At 37.2% G+C, this 21,628-nt stretch overlaps 2 protein-coding genes across 2 annotated transcripts in view; one reads left to right on the forward strand and one right to left on the reverse strand.

The window, feature by feature from the left end:
* Positions 1-9,639, forward strand: part of LOC106067211 (glutamate receptor ionotropic, NMDA 2B-like) — a 174,671-nt gene extending 165,032 nt beyond the window's left edge. Inside the window, exons 18-20 of the mRNA XM_056030454.1 lie at positions 5,037-6,312; positions 6,843-7,007; positions 7,384-9,639. Coding sequence (XP_055886429.1) covers positions 5,037-6,312; positions 6,843-7,007; positions 7,384-7,467 — 1,525 coding nt within the window. The 3' untranslated portion in view covers positions 7,468-9,639. The remainder of the gene's footprint in view (positions 1-5,036; positions 6,313-6,842; positions 7,008-7,383) is intronic.
* Positions 9,640-13,411: 3,772 nt separating this feature from the next.
* Positions 13,412-19,520, reverse strand: LOC106067232 (fibrinolytic enzyme, isozyme C-like). Its single transcript, XM_013226383.2, has 6 exons — positions 19,395-19,520; positions 18,978-19,135; positions 17,206-17,424; positions 14,857-15,064; positions 13,711-13,827; positions 13,412-13,543 (listed from the first exon to the last, which is right to left on the reverse strand). The coding sequence occupies exons 1-6, from the start codon at positions 19,426-19,428 to the stop codon at positions 13,482-13,484; spliced, it is 798 nt and encodes a 265-aa protein (XP_013081837.1). The 5' UTR covers positions 19,429-19,520; the 3' UTR covers positions 13,412-13,481.
* Between the last annotated feature and the right edge of the window lie 2,108 nt (positions 19,521-21,628).

The raw sequence follows: 21,628 nt of genomic DNA on the forward strand, positions 1-21,628 counted from the left end.
TGTCAACGACTTTAGATTCTCCACATAGTCAACGACTTTAGATTCTCCACATTGTCAACGACTTTAGATTCTTCACATTGTCAACGACTTTAGATTCTCCACATAGTCAACGACTTTAGATTCTCCACATTGTCAACGACTTTAGATTCTCCACATTGTCAACGACTTTAGATTCTGCACATTGTCAACGACTTTAGATTCTCCACATTGTCAACGACTTTAGATTCTTCACATTGTCAACGACTTTAGATTCTACACATTGTCAACGACTTTAGATTCTCCACATTGTCAACGACTCGAGATTCTCCACATTGTCAACGACTTTAGATTCTCCACATTGTCAACGACTTTAGATTCTCCACATTGTCAACGACTTTAGATTCTCCACATTGTCAACGACTCGAGATTCTCCACATTGTCAACGACTTTAGATTCTCCACATTGTCAACGACTTTAGATTCTCCACATTGTCAACGACTTTAGATTCTGCACATTGTCAACGACTTTAGATTCTCCACATTGTCAACGACTTTAGATTCTCCACATAGTCAACGACTTTAGATTCTCCACATTGTCAACGACTTTAGATTCTGCACATTGTCAACGACTTTAGATTCTCCACATTGTCAACGACACAAGATTCTCCACATTGTCAACGACTTTAGATTCTCCACATTGTCAACGACACAAGATTCTCCACATTGTCAACGACACAAGATTCTCCACATTGTCAACGACACAAGATTCTCCACATTGTCAACGACTTTAGATTCTCCACATTGTCAACGACACAAGATTCTCCACATTGTCAACGACTTTAGATTCTCCACATTGTCAACGACTTTAGATTCTCCACATTGTCAACGACTTTAGATTCTCCACATTGTCAACGACTTTAGATTCTGCACATTGTCAACGACTTTAGATTCTCCACATTGTCAACGACTTTAGATTCTCCACATTGTCAACGACTTTAGATTCTGCACATATTCAACGACACAAGATTCTCCACATTGTCAACGACACAAGATTCTCCACATTGTCAACGACACAACATTCTCCACATTGTCAACGACTTTAGATTCTCCACATTGTCAACGACTTTAGATTCTCCACATTGTCAACGACTTTAGATTCTCCACATTGTCAACGACTTTAGATTCTCCACATTGTCAACGACTTTAGATTCTCCACATTGTCAACGACTTTAGATTCTCCACATTGTCAACGACTTTAGATTCTGCACATTGTCAACGACTTTAGATTCTCCACATTGTCAACGACACAAGATTCTCCACATTGTCAACGACACAAGATTCTCCACATTGTCAACGACACAAGATTCTCCACATTGTCAACGACTTTAGATTCTCCACATTGTCAACGACACAAGATTCTCCACATTGTCAACGACTTTAGATTCTCCACATTGTCAACGACTTTAGATTCTCCACATTGTCAACGACTTTAGATTCTCCACATTGTCAACGACTTTAGATTCTCCACATTGTCAACGACTTTAGATTCTTCACATTGTCAACGACTTTAGATTCTCCACATTGTCAACGACTTTAGATTCTCCACATTGTCAACGACTTTAGATTCTCCACATAGTCAACGACTTTAGATTCTTCACATTGTCAACGACTTTAGATTCTCCACATAGTCAACGACTTTAGATTCTCCACATAGTCAACGACTTTAGATTCTCCACATTGTCAACGACTTTAGATTCTATACATTGTCAACGACTTTAGATTCTGCACATTGTCAACGACTTTAGATTCTCCACATAGTCAACGACTTTAGATTCTCCACATTGTCAACGACTTTAGATTCTGCACATTGTCAACGACTTTAGATTCTCCACATTGTGAACGACTTTAGATTCTCCACATTGTCAACGACTTTAGATTCTCCACATTGTCAACGACTTTAGATTCTTCACATTGTCAACGACTTTAGATTCTCCACATTGTCAACGACTTTAGATTCTGCACATTGTCAACGACTTTAGATTCTCCACATTGTCAACGACTTTAGATTCTGCACATTGTCAACGACTTTAGATTCTGCACATTGTCAACGACTTTAGATTCTCCACATTGTCAACGACTTTAGATTCTCCACATTGTCAACGACTTTAGATTCTCCACATAGTCAACGACTTTAGATTCTCCACATAGTCAACGACTTTAGATTCTCCACATTGTCAACGACTTTAGATTCTGCACATTGTCAACGACTTTAGATTCTCCACATTGTCAACGACTTTAGATTCTCCACATTGTCAACGACTTTAGATTCTGCACATTGTCAACGACTTTAGATTCTCCACATTGTCAACGACTTTAGATTCTGCACATTGTCAACGACTTTAGATTCTCCACATAGTCAACGACTTTAGATTCTCCACATTGTCAACGACTTTAGATTCTGCACATTGTCAACGACTTTAGATTCTCCACATTGTCAACGACTTTAGATTCTGCACATTGTCAACGACTTTAGATTCTCCACATAGTCAACGACTTTAGATTCTTCACATTGTCAACGACTTTAGATTCTGCACATTGTCAACGACTTTAGATTCTCCACATTGTCAACGACTTTAGATTCTTCACATTGTCAACGACTTTAGATTCTCCACATTGTCAACGACTTTAGATTCTGCACATTGTCAACGACTTTAGATTCTCCACATTGTCAACGACTTTAGATTCTGCACATTGTCAACGACTTTAGATTCTGCACATTGTCAACGACTTTAGATTCTCCACATTGTCAACGACTTTAGATTCTCCACATTGTCAACGACTTTAGATTCTCCACATTGTCAACGACTTTAGATTCTCCACATTGTCAACGACTTTAGATTCTCCACATTGTCAACGACTTTAGATTCTGCACATTGTCAACGACTTTAGATTCTTCACATTGTCAACGACTTTAGATTCTGCACATTGTCAACGACTTTAGATTCTGCACATTGTCAACGACTTTAGATTCTCCACATTGTCAACGACTTTAGATTCTCCACATTGTCAACGACTTTAGATTCTCCACATTGTCAACGACTTTAGATTCTCCACATTGTCAACGACTTTAGATTCTGCACATTGTCAACGACTTTAGATTCTGCACATTGTCAACGACGTTAGATTCTCCACATTGTCAACGACTTTAGATTCTCCACATTGTCAACGACTTTAGATTCTCCACATTGTCAACGACTTTAGATTCTGCACATTGTCAACGACTTTAGATTCTCCACATTGTCAACGACTTTAGATTCTCCACATTGTCAACGACTTTAGATTCTCCACATTGTCAACGACTTTAGATTCTCCACATTGTCAACGACTTTAGATTCTCCACATTGTCAACGACTTTAGATTCTCCACATTGTCAACGACTTTAGATTCTTCACATTGTCAACGACTTTAGATTCTCCACATTGTCAACGACTTTAGATTCTCCACATTGTCAACGACACAAAATTCTTTCGTCACGAGATATAAAGCAAGGAGGGTGAGCAGCTGAAAGAGCGCCGAGCCAACAAAAAGCTGAGACTACAACTGACCTAAACCACCCATGCCACGTATGCAGCCGGCTTTTTAAATCGAGGATTGGACTTTACAGTCATCTTCGAGTCTCTAGGATCTGAGAAATGTGCTCATCATCAACCACGAAGGAGGATAATATATATATATATATATATATATATATATATATATATAATATCACTTTCTATAGACTTAATAAAAACTATTTTGTGATACAAATGAATAAATTTAGAAATTTGATTTTGCAGTGCTAAAAAAGGGCACACAATGTCTCCTTATAGCTTGTAAATTGTATAGCTAATGAACACTTGCTGTTTTCTGTACACTGGAGACACAGTGAAGCTCATAGTAGTTTTCCACTATCAATGAAACTCTCCAATGCAAAGCTCATTCAGTGAGGGAAAAAAAACAAGGTCTCCAGTTGTAAAACGAATTCATTTTTTTTTCAAAAAAAAAACACAAAAAAAACAAACAAACAAAAGAACCCCCAACAAACGAACTCACTGTCTGTCTTGGTACAAATTGTGTACATCATATTTCTTCCGATTCTCATTTTCAGATTAAGTTAAAATTTTGCACCATTATTCAAAGTCGATGACAATACTTGAATAAAAAAACCCAACTTATTAATTAATCAATTAGTGGTAATTTATTAATTTTCTTTTATATAGATAAAGGGAGTTAAACATTGCAGTATTGAGATATGGTGGCGATTTTGCAGTTTTTTTCCGTATTTAAGTTTTGTTGTTCTAAAGTATTTTTTATATTTTGCTTGTTTAAAGAATGTATTCGAAGAGGAAGACACCGAGTCATGACAATGAAAGACTTCCTTCCATCTGTTTTAACATTTTCCACATACGGTGTCAAACTTCATTTGTGATTACAATTTAAAAAATGAATGATGTAATTACTAAGTTCGACAGCCTAAATGGCAGTCAACACTTTTGTTCAAAATTAAATAGTCTTATTATCATTGACAGCATTGTCACCTTCACCTTAGTCTGTTGGAAAGCTGGGGCACCACACACGATTTGTTTGTTTCTCCATTCGTGTCTGTCTTTGGCCTTTGACGGAATCTTGTTCAATGACCTGTGTCCATTCTTTTATTTGTTCCCATCACTTTCTTTTCCTCTTTTTCTTTTTTTGGTCTGGTTCTGTTCCCCGAGGCAAGAGACGTTGTTGTTGTCTTTGCGAGACTTGAGAACCATTTGGCCATAGAGTTTTAGTTTGCGTTTTTCGACAGTAGTTAGCAGGTCATCTTGCGGTCCGATCGCTGAACTAATCCAGCCTCTAATCACTTCGTATTATGATGCACAGCATATTATTGTATCAAAAAAGTCTTTTGTTAAATCACATAAAACTCTTAGTCATATTACATTTTTTGTTTCACATTACTTCAAGCCTTACATTTTGTTGTATCCATTAAACAGAACATGAACATGTATTCCTTTACAATTTTCTCAATTACAGCTATCACCGGCAGCTCCAGTCCGCCTCTGAAACTGCTGACAACTCCGAGGCCGAGATTGACTTCGAGGGCCTCCAAGACTACGGGGACGAAGGCCTCCAGGACTACGGAGACGAGGGCTCTAGATCAGATCTCGACGGCGCAACCTCTGGAGTCAATAACGACGCTTACGACGCCACTGACAGCTCGGACGCGGCGATGAATCGATTCCACCTGAGACGTGCCTCGAGTGTGAGTAATGACATGACGAGAGTCTCCAGTGACGAGGCCGTGTTTCAGCGGGACAGCGGGCACTTTCAGGACGTTTCCGACAATAATGTGGGCAGGAAAGTGTCGTCCCGGTCTCTAGGGTATGGAATCTCCTCAGACTTTAGTCCACGATTCCGGAAGCGGTCAGATTCCTACTTTGTTTTCCCTTCGGTCTCCAAGTGTAAAGAAAGAACAATGTCGGATGCAAACAATCGTGCCTCTGGACACATAGAACAAAGACAAGTTCACAAACAGACAGACCTTGATAAGAAAAAGGATTCTATATTAAAACTATCAACCGACCATTCAGAACTGATGGACGCACACATAATGACCACACCTCCCCCCGATAGTAAAGGGAGCGTGTATTATAATTCTCCATCTTCTTCCTCAGGGAGATCACCCAGCGAAGAAAACCGTGAATTTTCACCCTTACCTTCACTTACCTCCCCTAGCATAGATGATTTTCCGGACTGTAGAGAATTGTCTGGTAGTTTTTCCCCATTGCCACCAAACAGCAGCCCTTCTTTAATGTCTGCTGACCCGGACTTTCCAGCAAACAACGAACCGGGCATAGCGAGTGAACTTGCTCACAGTAACAAGGCAGCTAATGTTTCACCGGAACCAGCGCAGCTAAAAGATTCTCCGACAAAGATCGGCCTCCATTCTTTCAACCAACTGCCTAGGCGAGAGCCACGCAATAACGAGCTCCCTCGCTCTGCCTCGGTAGACTCCGTCCCACTTTCACTTGTGTCAGTGCCAAACAATGACATACTGGTCTCTAGCTTCACACCAAGTGAACCCGAAGAGAACAGAGCCGCCGCTGAGATATCAAAGCTGCCGAACGTGAAACCGGAAGCTCAAGGCAACTGTAATAAAAAGAAAATCCCCGCCAAACCACTGCGGAAATTTTCTAGTGGACATTCCCCCGAGAACACCGGCCAGTGCCAGGTTAGCAAAAACAACAAGAAGAAACCTATGTTTGACAATCAGGGGCGTGATTATTTTCAGCGGAATTTGAAACTGAAGGTGAGGCATTAGATTTAGAGTTTATGCACAAGTTCATTTAAAAACACCGCCATAGGCATCCCATTAAACCATTGAGTACTCTGATGATAGTGTTCACTGATAATACAGTGTTTATCTAATTATACAATGTTTCTCTGATTATATATTGTTTCTCTTATTATTCGGTGTTTCTGTAGCCATATAAAACAATCGTTTCTTAATAACAAGATTTGGATTGTCAGGGGTCACATAAGACCTCGGGAAATAAGGATTTTATTTGTCTATTGAGTAAAATTTGAAATTGTGCACAGTTTAATGGTGCTGTCCTTTGTTGTCCTCATTATGGCTGACAAGATGGTGTATACTCACCCACTGTATTTCTCATTCTCACTCATTTGATGATCTTATGTTGTCATCCTTACCCTGAATTATTGATCATGTTATCAACGCTCTGCATCACAGCATCAAATTTAACAAAAATATTCTTGTTACTTTTTCTTAAATACTCAAATGGTCATCACTACTAAAGCCAATACTTTCTTGCTGTGTAGGACAATCGCGTGAAGTCCACACTGAGGCAGCATGCCATGTCTGGCTATCAAAGTCATCTCCCTGCTGATTTGATAGATGACTGCACCCTGGAGGCGCTGTCCAAGGAGGATGTGTTGATATTGTGGAGGAAGTCAGAGATTGATTTGGAGAGTAGACTTCAAGAGGTACCTTAGTTCTAGCTCTAACTTTAGATATAGCTCTAGCAACGAATGCAGCATCATTTTGTGCCCTAGCTCTAACATTAGCTTACTATAGCTATGACTCTAGCTATACCTTCAGCCATAACTTAAAGTATTACTATAACTATTGCTTTAACTATTCATCCACATAATCATACTTATTTCGGTGCTTTGAAAAGTCTTTATATCTACTTGTCGTTTCAAGATTGGAATTGATAAGGAAACAGTTCTAAGACACAGCGTTGTACATTCCTCAAAGAGACATTTTCTTATATTGTCCTACTTCAAACTCTCCCCATTTCAATTAGTCTCTGTCCATTCAATAAAATATTAACTCTAATATTTTGTATATTCCAAACAGGTTTTGGCAAAGAATCGACGTCTGAGCCTGGCCATTGATTATCTGACGAGACAAGAATTTTCTGGTGAGCCGGAGGAAGTCTGAGAGAATTTGAACTGGACAAAAAGACATCAGCATCTTCACTACAAGGAAGAAATTCGTAAAGCCTCTAGCTTTCAATCTGAGAGACTTCGGTCTTCACATCAATGCTACACTGTGCAGTCTTCAATTCTGTGCTACACTGGGCTGCTTCACGGAACCTGTAGAAGAGAATTTGAAAAATAGACCCTCGTGTGTTTTCCGTCCGCGTCTCTTATGTTTTTCCTTTTTTCAGACTATGTTGCGGCATGTCTATACACTGCTACTACCATCAGTGACTCCATATATCATGTTTGCCTTTACCTTTAAACAATTCTACATTTCTTCCCCGAAACTCCCAATCGAGAAGTGCTGACAATTTCAACCCGTGATTCATTAACGCACAAAACTCTGATCGCTCTTAATGTACTTGTCTGATTGGGCAAACATTTTACATGAAATGATTCATTTGAATAGCTGAGATTTTGAGATCAGGATGCAGGGAACCAATGACTTAAAAGTAAACAATCTGTTATTCCTGCAAATGCAAGACACCTTTTGAAAACAATAGGGCTGAGGACAAGCCTTTCTTATAAGCTAACTTTTTAAAAATGTAAATATTTTGTAACTAGTTTTGTGGAAATATTATTCCATTCAAAATGAAATCTGTTTTATGTGCAATAATGTTATAGTAACCAAAAGTATGATGCCAACTACAACTATTTGCAATAATTGTCACATATTTGAGAGGGATATTTCATATTTCAGAAAGTCTTCTCTCTTGAATAATGAAAAAAATCCTATAAAAACCCATTTTGGTTTCTATGGTAATAGGGAGTGTATTCACAGTGTTTCTGTGTCAAATTATTGATTCATGTTATGTTGTTTTATTAGTTAAGAATCTTGGTTTGATCACTCCATGAAGAAGATATTATCTGTACACGTAGCTCGTAGTTGGATGTATAAATTTTGTATTGGATCAGGAGAGTTTTGTCAGTCAGTTGACTAGCAATTATTCTGGTGAGTTTTGGTTGTCCAAATTGTATGTTAATGTTTATACAAACACTAAGACTGTAAATAGTGTTTTCATGTATTGTAAATGTTGATTGTCAAAGGTGATATAGTTTTTTTTATGGTGATACTATGCAATATATATTTCCTTTTTTAAAAAATATTTGTATACTAAAACATATAATGAGTACATATGTTTGAGACCGGGGAGAGGATACTCCATCTTAAAATTAGTATAAAATCTGCCGCATTTTATTTTTACAAAGTAAATCATTTCGTTGTGCCAATAGAATGAACTTATAACAGGTGATAACAAGAAAACAAGTCCACTGTTCTAGGATTCTAGAGCTATTACCAAAACATGTCAGGGGATTTTGTTCTCCTTCTGTGTCTACACACATGAAACACAACGCCCATGGGTCAGTTGGGGTTCAGTCCAATGATGGTCTAGAACAGTATTTTCCCTTCACTTGTTGTAACTAAGTATTACTGGTTTGGGCTTTGTATTTCCAACTATTTATGTTTGACCACACAACAAACACACACACGCAGAATAGAGACAGGGAGTTAATCTATTAGTAAAATCCCCTTATATATAATTTTTGTTTATTCTAGAACTTGCTAAATCCTTATGGTCCCTGTCGAGAACCTATAAAAAAAAGGATCCTGTTAGTACATAAGATCTTATATCACTGCCACTGATCCTGTTAGTACATAAGGTCTTATATCACTGCCACTGATCCTGTTAGTACATAAGGTCTTATATCACTGCCACTGATCCTGTTAGTACATAAGGTCTTATATCACTGCCACTGATCCTGTTAGTACATAAGGTCTTATATCACTGCCACTGATCCTGTTAGTACATAAGGTCTTATATCACTGCCACTGATCCTGTTAGTACATAAGGTCTTATATCACTGCCACTGATCCTGTTAGTACATAAGGTCTTATATCACTGCCACTCTTCCTGTTAGTACATAAGGTCTTATATCACTGCCACTCTTCCTGTTAGTACATAAGGTCTTATATCACTGCCATTGTTCCTGGTCTGGTGAACTCTAAGTTATTGAAATTGTTTTTGAGCGATGTGAATTTTTTAATGTAATGTTTTCAATTATTTGTAGGAAAATTTGTATTATTATTATTAGTCTGAATGATTAAATTTAAATTATTATTCTAATTCTTTATGAAGCGTTGGTTGTTTCGTTTTGTCCTGTCTTGCACTAGAATTGATCGAACTTCTTGGTATTCGAATCTAAAATATATTGGTATTGTAATTTCACGAACTTCTTGGTATTCGAATCTAAAATATATTGGTATTGTAATTTCACGAACTTCTTGGTATTCGAATCTAAAATATATTGGTATTGTAATTTCACGAAGTTCTTGGTATTCGATGATAATATATATTGTCTTCTTTGGCATTACACGCCTCGAGAGACGATCTTTTCTCGTCTGCAATGTCGTACGTGACTAAAGAGGTCGATCCTTGTCATTCCTTGATATGTAACTGCATTGAAAGGTTGTTTGTAACTACGCGCGTGGCAGCTTTCTTTGCCTTTTTTCTACTTCTATTGTGTACACCATCTACGAAACAGGATCCATTCTTTATACAGGAGAGCTGCAGGTCTTCTTCTAAGATATACTGATGTATGCAAGCGTGCCAGTAAGCAGAAAGAGGCACATGAAAGTCTCCTGCCTGTTTCTTTGTTTCAGAGATTCATTGGGCATGAAAACACAATGCTAATTTCATTTATTTGTACACGTATGACCAGTGTGCTAAGTATTACCTTCATTTGTACACGTATGACCAGTGGGCCAAGTATTAACTTCATTTGTACACGTATGACCAGTGTGCTAAGTATGACATTCATTTGTACACGTATGACCAGTGGGCCAATAATTACATTTATTTGTACACGTATGACCAGTAGGCCAAGTATTACATTTATTTGTACACGTATGACCAGTGGGCTAAGTAATACATTTATTTGTACACGTATGACCATTGGGCTAAGTAATACATTTATTTGTACACGTATGACCAGTGGGCCAAGTATTACATTTATTTGTACACGTATGACCAGTGGGCCAAGTATTACATTTATTTGTACACGTATGACCAGTGGGCCAAGTATTACATTTATTTGTACACGTATGACCAGTGGGCCAAGTATTACATTTATTTGTACACGTATGACCAGTGGGCCAAGTATTACATTTTTTTGTACACGTATGACCAGTGGGCCAAGTATTACATTTATTTGTACACGTATGACCAGTGGGCCAAGTATTACATTTATTTGTACACGTATGACCAGTGGGCCAAGTATTACATTTATTTGTACACGTATGACCAGTGGGCCAAGTATTACATTTATTTGTACACGTATGACCAGTGGGCCAAGTATTACATTTATTTGTACACGTATGACCAGTGGTCCAAGTATTACATTTATTTGTACACGTATGACCAGTGGGCTAAGTATTACATTTATTTGTACACGTATGACCAGTGGGCTATGTAATACATTTAAATAAACGCATTGATTTCTTACGTTCAAGTTTAAACATTGAAATACTGAACAGAGAGATCAATAGTCAGTAGTATCTCGCTCTGGTACGTCAGCACGCTACAGCTTCTTGGTCATAGAGGAAGTAGAAGGAACGGAATTAATGCAAATATATGCAAATCTATTGCAAATACATGTAATGGCTGTTTTGATACTGCTGATAATTGCCGTATAATGCTCTATCATCCAAAACTTTGCGTTTGACAAAGTCTGTAAGTTGTGCCAGTCTAGAGGTCAATGACATTTCCTTATCAAGGTAGGAAACCCATAGGAAACTGTCAAACATCATTTAGAATGTGCTATAACTATATTACTTCATAGAGACAGTATGACCACAACAGTATAACCAGCACCTTGTATGACAGTACACATGAGAAGTATAGCAAGATTTAGTTCCATGGCACTGACAGCTCATCATCAACACAGCTGGCGACAAGAATACACTTTCTACCTTTTCACGTGAAAATAGCAACGGCGTAGCTAGAATGTCTAGTTAATACAGTTATTTCTAGAACATTCTAAACTGATCTACGTATTTGTTTACAAAAGATGTTTCTATAAGACTTTTTTAATACAATCCAGAACAATGATAGACTTTAAATGAGAAATGGAAAGTAATCCTGAAAAATGTGTATATTCAGTTTTGTTTAGCATTACGTCCCTTGAACAAAAAAAAATCTTAGCCAGACTTAAAAATCGGTAAAATGACAATGAATAGTCCTAATGAAGCTCTAGATCACAATAGTTTTTTAAGACAACAGTCACCCACTCCATCATAACTAGGTCAAGTCGTTACGAATCAGGTGACTTCTGTCTGTTAACAACCGAATGGTACAAAAAGCTCGTTCGCTCCTTAAGTCGGTCAGGCTGTATCAGCGCTACTCGTAGACTACGAAACGTGAAAAGGATCAAGGTGTCTGTGTCTAGTCAGTCACCAAATAAATGTTGTGTCTGTTCTAGATTTGAATTTTTGTGTTGTTTTTATTTGTGCAAAGTGTCTCTGTAATGACTAAGAATGTAGTAGCGATCAATAAAGCAGTGTAAGTTTTAAGTTATTGATTACTGTAAACTTGCTTATTGTTTAGTTGCTATTCATGCGAGTTGAAATGATACCATCGATTATTTACACATTTCATGAACCAAAAAATTAAACCATTTTATATATTAAAAACATAAAGAAAACTTTTCCTTTCAGATCTTGTGATCTATGGGGCAGATGATATCAAGGTCATCAGTTTCTGTGGCCCACGGTTAACGAGGATGTCATGTGGTCATCACAACGACCAGCCGCCTTTACTTTTCTCCAACTCACGTTAGAGCTGGGTGTTGCCCTAAAAAAATAAAAAAATCATAGTCATCACCAGGATCCGAACCCGGGACCCCTCGGTTCGGAAGTCAAGCGCCTTACCTCTCATCCCCCACGCCTCTTATACTAAAGATATAGGTTATTACATTTCTACAGAGTCATTTATTTGTAGTTGCACTTTCGATGCACTTTGGATGCTCACTGAGGTTTTTGAAAAACAAAGTTTTTTGTTTGTATTTTACTACGACTTGAGTCCTGCATGTGATGGGACCACTTATTAAAACGTAAAAATACAATTGAACTTTCAAATAAGTTTACTACTCATTTTGTTGCTATGGTAACAACGAGGCACATATGTGCTCTCTAATCATAGAAGAGGGAGAGTTGTTTTATTCTTTTTCAATGCTTTCCAGAATGTGTTTTTCTCGTCCTTCTATACTAATTATACATTTTATAGTCAAGACATTTCTATCGAGTACGAAGATTTAGAAGGATTGCTGTATTTCAAGTAACGACACAGATCCAACTGTGACCTACTTATTTCATCACATTCTTCTCCATTCCTCTCTGTCTTTTGCCGTGGACAGAATCTCACTCAATGGAAGGCCCGTCCATTCCTTTATATTGCCTTTCCATCACTTTCTCTGTCCGCCTCTTCTTCTTTTTCCTGGTATTGTTTTCTGAAGGAGTGTCTTAGCGAGCGCTGAAGACTTTGTAATATGGCTATAGAATTTTATTTTGCGTTTTTTGACAGTAGTTAGCAGGTCATCGCGGGGTTCAATCGTTGTACTAATACTATCTCTAATCTATTCGTTTGTGACGCCGTCATGTATGTGATACCTAGGATTTGTCAGTAGCTTCTCAATTCCATTTCGTCACATCTGGAGCAGACAAAGCCGATATCGGCCTGGAGACGATTTTAATTACCTTTCTCCATGTGCTATGTATATATATATATATTTCCCGTGGCTATGTAGCCCCAGCTGTGAGCTACATATTTTGACATATACATAGTGTTGCAGTGGATGTGATAGTTCTACAATATAACCAATGAAATAAATGAACATTTACAAAAATACAACAAAAAGAATTTTTTATTTAAATGAAACTCAAAAATTTATTTATTAAGTGAACTTTGACCTCAGCTATTAATTGACTGTAATCCAATTGATGTAGGCAGATGTACGTGTGTACACACTGGGCAAGTCACCTGGAGAAGGATCAAAGGTTTAGTACACACTCACACAATCACTGGTTACAATAAGAATGCTTTGGCTCACAAATGAACCTAGATCTGAATTTTTCATTGTTCCATTTGAATCTGATAAGATGTGGAAGTACCGATAACTCAAGACGTAACAACCGCTAAAAACTTACCGCTGCAGGTACTAACACCCCAAGAGGTAACACCAGCCAAGTACTGGAAGTTGGTTCCACACATCATGGGGCCGCCACTGTCTCCGTTGCAAGCACTGGGACGAGTACCAGCTGGATCTGAAATGATGACAAAATATTAATTATACAAATTAACAAAATTGTTTTCTTAAGTCTCTTTCTGGTATCTCACGTCTCGTTTTCAAATTGATTCCTAAATAACATATCTAATTACCTATATATTTAGCCGTATATGTGATTACTGGAGGATCAATGTCCCTTGTTGATATCAAACAAAATAAATAATTACCTTCAATTAATTGACTAATTGCTTATTTTTAAATTGATTTATGTCTTGTCTAGGCCAATGAATATATGTTCGACGTTTCAACTTGATCCGAGAATGGGTGTGGGGAAAATAACGTATACAAACTTTTTAGCAGACAGAAAATGTAAGTTAATATAAGCTTTGTAAAAAGAGAGCCAGAGGGGTGAGAAATATTGTGACAAAAAAAAAAGAATAAATGAGATAGTCTTTTTAAACAAAAAGTGATAGTCTTTGTACGATCTAGATGACCACTTTGTACGATCTAGATGACCACTTTGTACGATCTAGATGACCACTTTGTACGATCTAGATGACCTGTTTCTAATTCTCTCTCCTAAAAGTTATCGATTAATTTTTTTAAATTTCATAAACTTTGATCAGTCACAATCATCTTTTTTAAAAACAAATATCCAATATCAGTTTCAGTCTAGTAACTAAAATACTAAGAAAGACTTCTGGTCTAAGATGTAGTCGTAATTGAGCTGGGCAGGTCTTAGGCTAATTGAACGAGATAGAGAGCTTGACGTTCGTTGACTCAATACTGCTTTTCGTACCATGTTTTCCCGTCTGTTTGAGAACCTTTTCAATGCAAGGACCACTGGTTTGAAATTCACTTGCCACAGAGCACTGATACACCTCATCCATCTACTTACTTCCGATACTTCTTCAATGATGATTTACCTACCTGATATTTTAAAGACACAGGTGGTTTCAGTGAAGATCTACCTACCTGAAACTTCAAAGACACAAAATATGGTTTCAGTGAAAATCTTCTTACCTGATACTTCAAAGACACAGTGTTTCAGCGATAATCTACTTACCTGATGCCTCAAAGACACAGATGTGGTTGTCTGTGATGATCTGCCCGTATCTAAGCCAATAGCTGTTGCAGGTGCTCTTGGAAATCTTGGTAATGTAAGCCTGTTTCAGGTGTCTTGCAGTGGGTCCACCACCAACGGTGCGGCCCCAGCCGGTGATGACACATTGGGTGTTGGCAAAGCTTGACCCGGCTGGAGCTATGGTGGCGGGCTGAAAGATAAAATGAGCAGGTGCAATGTGCACATAGAAATGCATGAAGATTTAATCTAAAATGTTACGGTACAACGTACAGATTGAATTTCAGGTAGAATGTACAGATAGAACTACAAGCAGCATATACAGATATAATTAAGGTAAAATATTCCGGTACAGCAGCATATACAGATATAATTAAGGTAAAATATTCCGGTACAGCAGCATATACAGATATAATTAAGGTAAAATATTCCGGTACAGCAGCATATACAGATATAATTAAGGTAAAATATTCCGGTACAGCAGCATATACAGATATAATTAAGGTAAAATATTCCGGTACAGCAGCATACACAGATATAATTAAGGTAAAATATTCCGGTACAGCAGCATACACAGATATAATTAAGGTAAAATATTCCGGTACAGCAGCATACACAGATATAATTAAGGTAAAATATTCCGGTACAGCAGCATACACAGATATAATTAAGGTAAAATATTCCGGTACAGCAGCATACACAGATATAATTAAGGTAAAATATTCCGGTACAGCAGCATACACAGATATAATTAAGGTAAAATATTCCGGTACAGCAGCATACACAGATATAATTAAGGTAAAATATTCCGGTACAGCAGCATACACAGATATAATTAAGGTAAAATATTCCGGTACAGCAGCATACACAGATATAATTAAGGTAAACTATTCCGGTACATATCTAAAATGCTAGCATCCCTCACCGGAAATGTCCGTGTATTTGTTCCCTGGCTATTGCTATATATTGTTTATTTTGCGATGGATCCTCTCATATTTTCTTACTTATAAAAATATAATGGTCTCTCCCTTTGTTATTACTTATAACAATAGAATGATATAAAGTGAAAAGTCCTCCGTATATTCCTTTGGCCAGCTATCTATAACACAGGCTCTACTTTTTAGAAAATAATCCTGCGTACAATAGGAATGTTCTTGAGACTTTTCCGCTTTTAATCGAAATATTTGAAATTCTCCCTGATGCTTTCAAAACGTTTTGAAAATCATCTTGGACTCGAGCTTATAAACTCCGTTTAAACTTTTATGTAGATCGAAATATGAAAATTAAACTGTGCGTAAAAGGTTTCTTAAAAAGTATTAAAAATATAAAAAAAATTCGCGCGAGAATTTGTTGGATTTCTAGTTTTAGTTCTTTGATACATGTTCATCTTGATTTTTTGATGTAATCTATTTTTATAAATTACAGTGTTTTTTTTTAAACTGAAAATAATCTTAATAAAATAGTACTTCACATGCCAAAGACTTTTGTCTAGGTCTACATGTGTAGAAACAAAAAATAGGTTGATACGCTTGGGTGAACAGGATGCCGTCTTTCAACAAATAATTGGGTTGAAATCGTTTGGGGCAAATTGAAGAGCTTCGTTTCGATCCTAAAAAGTGCTTAGTTGTCCTAGGCGCAATGCAAATATAACTGCTTCAAGTGAAGTGAAGTGGGAGAAGTAGTGATAGGTGAAAAAACATAGAGATACACACAGTGCTTTTTTGTAAAAAAAAAAAAATAGGTGCCGTTACACAGTGATGGGTTGCCTAACTTTTAACTAGTAATTAATTAATAATAAACGTTAAAATACAAGAAAAGTAATACTTTGAAAAAAGTGACAGTGAAAGTGATATATAAATATATATATATTGTTGTACCCCAGTTCTTCCGTGACTAACTACCTGGTGATTTGTGTTGATGCTGTTGGGCCTAAATGACCTTGACTAGTGTGTCAATGTGTTCAGAAACTTGAGTGATGATTTTTTGGGATTTCTTGACTGAGGATTGAGGATTGTTTTCTATTGTGTTAGTGAGTCTGGATATATAAATTTGATTTGAAGATTGTGACATTATTTTTTTTTTATCTGGGATATTGATTGATCATAGTTGGATTGTGTTTCTGCAATCGAAGAGATACCAGCGATCTGAGAATCGGTGAGTTATTTTCTTTAGTTCACCCCCACGTCTTAACACTATATATATATATCATGGCATCAGTTCTTGAGGTGTTTTTGTTATTGTTAAGATGATGTACAAGCCATCTGATTGCCAAGTGTGGTCACCTTAATGGTATTTGTTTAAAAGGTAAAATAAAGGAATTGAATGTTTGCTGACCTGTACATTCTTGTTGTAGGTGACAGATATTGCCAGGTAGATGATGCCAATGTCATTGGGGATTCCATTTCCGTTGCCGTTGTACTGTGGGTGGATGACGATAGAGGCCACGGCCACTGTCTGTTGGTAGGGGGTGGGATCGTCTAGGTTCAAGGCTCCCACCACGATACGTAGGTTGTTTGGGTTTTGACCATCAAGACAGTGGGCTGCAGTCACTAACTGAAAGGAAGAATTCGATCACACATTGAGTGTCTACATAAGGGTTAATGTTATGTAATGTAAGAGTACTCTAACTTAAGAGAATGGAAGACCACTGCTCATGCGCGCTGGACTCTCATTTGATCGCGTCGTTGATCCCCGGTTCATGCCCTGCCCTCTGCCCATTTCAGTCGGCCTGCGGGAGGTTTGGACTAGGATGAAGATTATCTTCAACTCTGAAGGAACATCCGATACATGTCAAACAAACATCCGATACATGTCAAACAAACATCCGATACATGTCAAACAAACATCCGATACATGTCAAACAAACATCAGATACATGTCAAACAAACATCTGATACATGTCAAACAAACACAAAATAAAGAGAAGAAACTAAAATCCTGTTAAAAAATAAATTTATAGATAATTTAGTTGACCACTATAGGAAAAAAAAAGAATGACATTTGAATAGTCTTAAAATCGCCAAATTATCTTTATTAAAAACAAATATCCAATATTACTTTTAGTCTAGTTACTAAAATGATAAGACTTCTAGTCTAAGATAAAGTCTTGAGCTATCGATCCAGACAGCTGTGGTCAAGCGGACATTTTCTGTATGTCAAAGATCAAACGCCTTGACGTTGTTAGGTAGTTATTAAAGACTGTCGGAACGATAAATGCAAAGATATCATTTATGGAACTCTTTTCTCACGGGAATCAAACCCCAGACGCTGGATTTGGCATTTTATCTCATCTTATCTTATAAAATAAAGACTTGACTTCCAAAGAAGAAGATGATTACGTCCTCTGCACATCCCTAAGTCAATCTAGTCAAACACGTTAATTAATGATTAAAACTCTGAGCCATGTCATTGTTTTTTTTGGGGCTGACAGGCAGCCCATTCCATCATTGTTTTTTTTGGCTGACAGGCAGCCCATTCCATCATTGGTTTTCTTGGCTGATAGGCAGCCCATTCCATCATTGTTTTTTTTGGCTGACAGTCAGCCCATTCCATCATTGGTTTTTTTGACTGACAGTCAGCCCATTCCATCATTGGTTTTTTGGCTGACAGGCAGCCCATTCCATCATTGTTTTTTTGGCTGACAGGCAGCCCATTCCATCATTGTTTTTTTTGGCTGACAGGCAGCCCCATTCCATCATTGGTTTTCTTGGCTGACAGGCAGCCCATTCCATCATTGGTTTTCTTGGCTGACAGTCAGCCCATTCCATCATTGGTTTTCTTGGCTGATAGGCAGCCCCATTCCATCATTGGTTTTCTTGGCTGATAGGCAGCCCCATTCCATCATTAATAAGTCATTGTCAGCAATAGAATACAAACTGTCATGCATTTCATTATTTTGCTGTGTATGAGCACAATAGCCATTGCCCAATTGTATTCAATGTTTAGTTCTCAATAAAGTCTTCTTATCAATCTGCTTATAGTTAAAGTAAATAGTCCAGCTATTAATAAATAAGTGTTTGGTATAAACTATCTAGATACGTGTACATCAGTACTATTAGAAACTATAGAAGAACACATTTCTAGGTAGCATGAATCAGACAACCTACCTTATTTGGTCCAATGAGCACAGCGCCACAGATGTGGTACCATCCGTAAGTAGCATGGTAGAGTTGAAGCGAAGCCTGGTGGGGGTGAGCATAGAGCTCGCTCTTTTCACCGTTGACTATTCTCTTGTCCAGGTCATCTTCCTCGGCGAAGACAATGGCTTGGGAAAGGAACGAAGTCTGATTAAAACTAACATTTGAAAAGTATGACAAAAGTTTATTCTATTCTTGTGAAACTGAAATATCGTTCACAAATACATTTACAGTATTCAACTGGTGTACAGCAAGACTTCAAGCTATCACTTGGGTAAATATAAAACAAGGAGTGTTTGCAGCTATAAAATGATGAACTATAGAATTCCATTTTTTGCGAGCTGAATGGCTAAATCAAACCAAACAAAGATATATAGATTTATTTACCAACAAAAGCAAGACAAGCGAGAATGAACTTCATCTTGAAGACTCTCTAGCCAGTTACAGACTCCAGCCAAACGTATATGCTGTGTGAGTCATTGGAATAGGTCTTATTATAGGTGTCTCCTAGTATATGACCACTAGACTGGACATGGCATTGAACGCAACACTTGAAGCACTTAATGGATCACGACACACACGCGCCATCAAGTTCAATAGAGTGATCAGCTTTATGATAGGACTTCAGCATATGGAGCACTCGTTAGGCTCTCACGCTCTCCAGTGTCGGAGTCCAAGAAACTGTCATCAGATTAGAAATAAATAAAAACGTCACAAATATCTGGTTGAAGTGATTCAAAGAATAAAACAACAACAACAACACACAAACAGACTTGTTAGTACATAACTTTTAAGCTGATGTCCCCCTCCCCTTCCCGAGATCTCGTTAATTGAGATATCTCTGCACATTTTTAAGTTCCTATAACTGAGGTCAGTAAAGTGGGTCTCCTTTCAGACCTTGGGACCTATGATGTCTGTTTCTGTGGCTGACGGTTCACAAGAATATTATGTAAACAGCTCAACGACCAATCACAATGTCAGGTACCCTTTAAAGCTGGGTGGACTCAGAGGTGCCTTGAAGAAATTAAATATTCCAGTCTTCACCAGGATTCGAACCCGGGACCCCGACTGACCGCGGTTCGGAAGCCAATTGTTTTACCACATCGTCTACGCAGACTCTAATTGATGTTAAGTGTGATGTACAAATCAAGAAGTAATATTTTGCTAATGTTATGAATATTATTATAATCATTTTAAAATTCTGTTGTTAATTTATTATTAATATTAATGTTATTAATTGATATTGACTATGATGACATATAAAGAACTTTGTTTAAAACTACATATTGCTTGAGTTGAATAAGTTTTGTTTTATATTTATTTATTTTATCTAAGACAGCAATTGTCCATTTCAGCAATTGTCCATTTCAGCAATTGTCCATTTCAGCAATTGTCCATTTCAGCAATTGTCCATTTCTTTTTGACAAGAAGAATTTGTTCTTTTGTAGAAACGTTACGATATTAATTCAAACTCTCGTTCTCCTTTCAGACCTTGCAATCTATAAGGCAGGGGGGTGTCAAGGTTTTTGTTTTTGTGGCACACGGTTAACAAAGGTGCCAGCACATCGACTAATCGTCTTTACTTTGCCCCACCTCTATATCATGTCGTTCCCTGTTAGCCGATTGGGTGGATTTGGGGGGGGGGGCGATACATCTACTGCCCTTCCCACCTAAACTAATTGAGTGGGGGGCGGTCCTAATTTTATTTAGAAATCATAGTTTGTGAACAAAATCAGTTGAATATCTATATAATATAAGCTAAATATTGATGTTTAACCCATTTTTATACTATGTCGTACACACACTCTAATCTCAAATTTTATCATTAGTAAATATAAAATGAAAAAGGGTTGTACCAGGTCGGAGGGGCGATACATGCAAAACCCGTCGGACAAACCAATACTTTTTTCTTTTTGTATTTTAGTTAAGAAATAACAAAATGTTAAAAAATGTCATTAATATAATTAATATATGCTTTAAATTAAAGTCTTATATCGAGTCGCCCCACCCCCTATTCTTTAATGCCAAATGCAATCATTAGCAGAAATAATAAAAAGGAGGAGGATTGACGTTTTCACTATACAGCCCTCTCCCCTTTCCAGACGAAAACATGACGTTTTAAAACAGAATCGTCAAATATGTCGACAGAGTTTATGTAATTGCAAACGAATTTATCTTAGTTTTTTTATAAGAATAACTTTTTGGGGAAAATTTAGAATTCATACGAAATGTTTCATTATAAGAGTAACTATTGAGATGAGTTCTGAACTGAAATATTATTTTCCTAGTCAACTTTTCCAAACTTTTCTCATAATGATATTTTTCTATTGTATAAAAAAATTGGGACTATAACTCACAAAATATGCCAAATCCTAAAAATGCAAACAATTTAGAGTAGAATCTAATTGGTCCACTTCATTTATCCTCCCTCTTCCGATTTTTGTTTGTTTAGAGCTTTCAATTAAAGTTCTGTAACAAAACAAAGTGACAAACAAGCCTATTGAACAAAATATTTCACATACAATGAGCTTTTTTTTTTATATTATTTTTCTAATATTTTTTTTTTCGGCGGCGATCCTCAGAGTTTTAATCTCAATATGTGGGCTATCTTATCACTTATC

This window comes from Biomphalaria glabrata, chromosome 5 (assembly GCF_947242115.1).
Source record: "Biomphalaria glabrata chromosome 5, xgBioGlab47.1, whole genome shotgun sequence".
Lineage (NCBI taxonomy): Eukaryota > Metazoa > Mollusca > Gastropoda > Planorbidae > Biomphalaria > Biomphalaria glabrata.

Excerpts from the sequence above, each read along its gene's own strand:
- LOC106067232 (XM_013226383.2), bottom strand. The coding sequence starts at position 19,428 with ATGAAGTTCATTCTCGCTTGTCTTGCTTTTGTTG. Across the intron at positions 19,136-19,394 it reads CGCTTGTCTTGCTTTTGTTG|CCATTGTCTTCGCCGAGGAA; the intron begins GTAAATAAATCT and ends TCCTTTCCCAAG. Across the intron at positions 13,828-14,856 it reads CTGTGTCTTTGAGGCATCAG|ATCCAGCTGGTACTCGTCCC; the intron begins GTAAGTAGATTA and ends TCATCATTTCAG.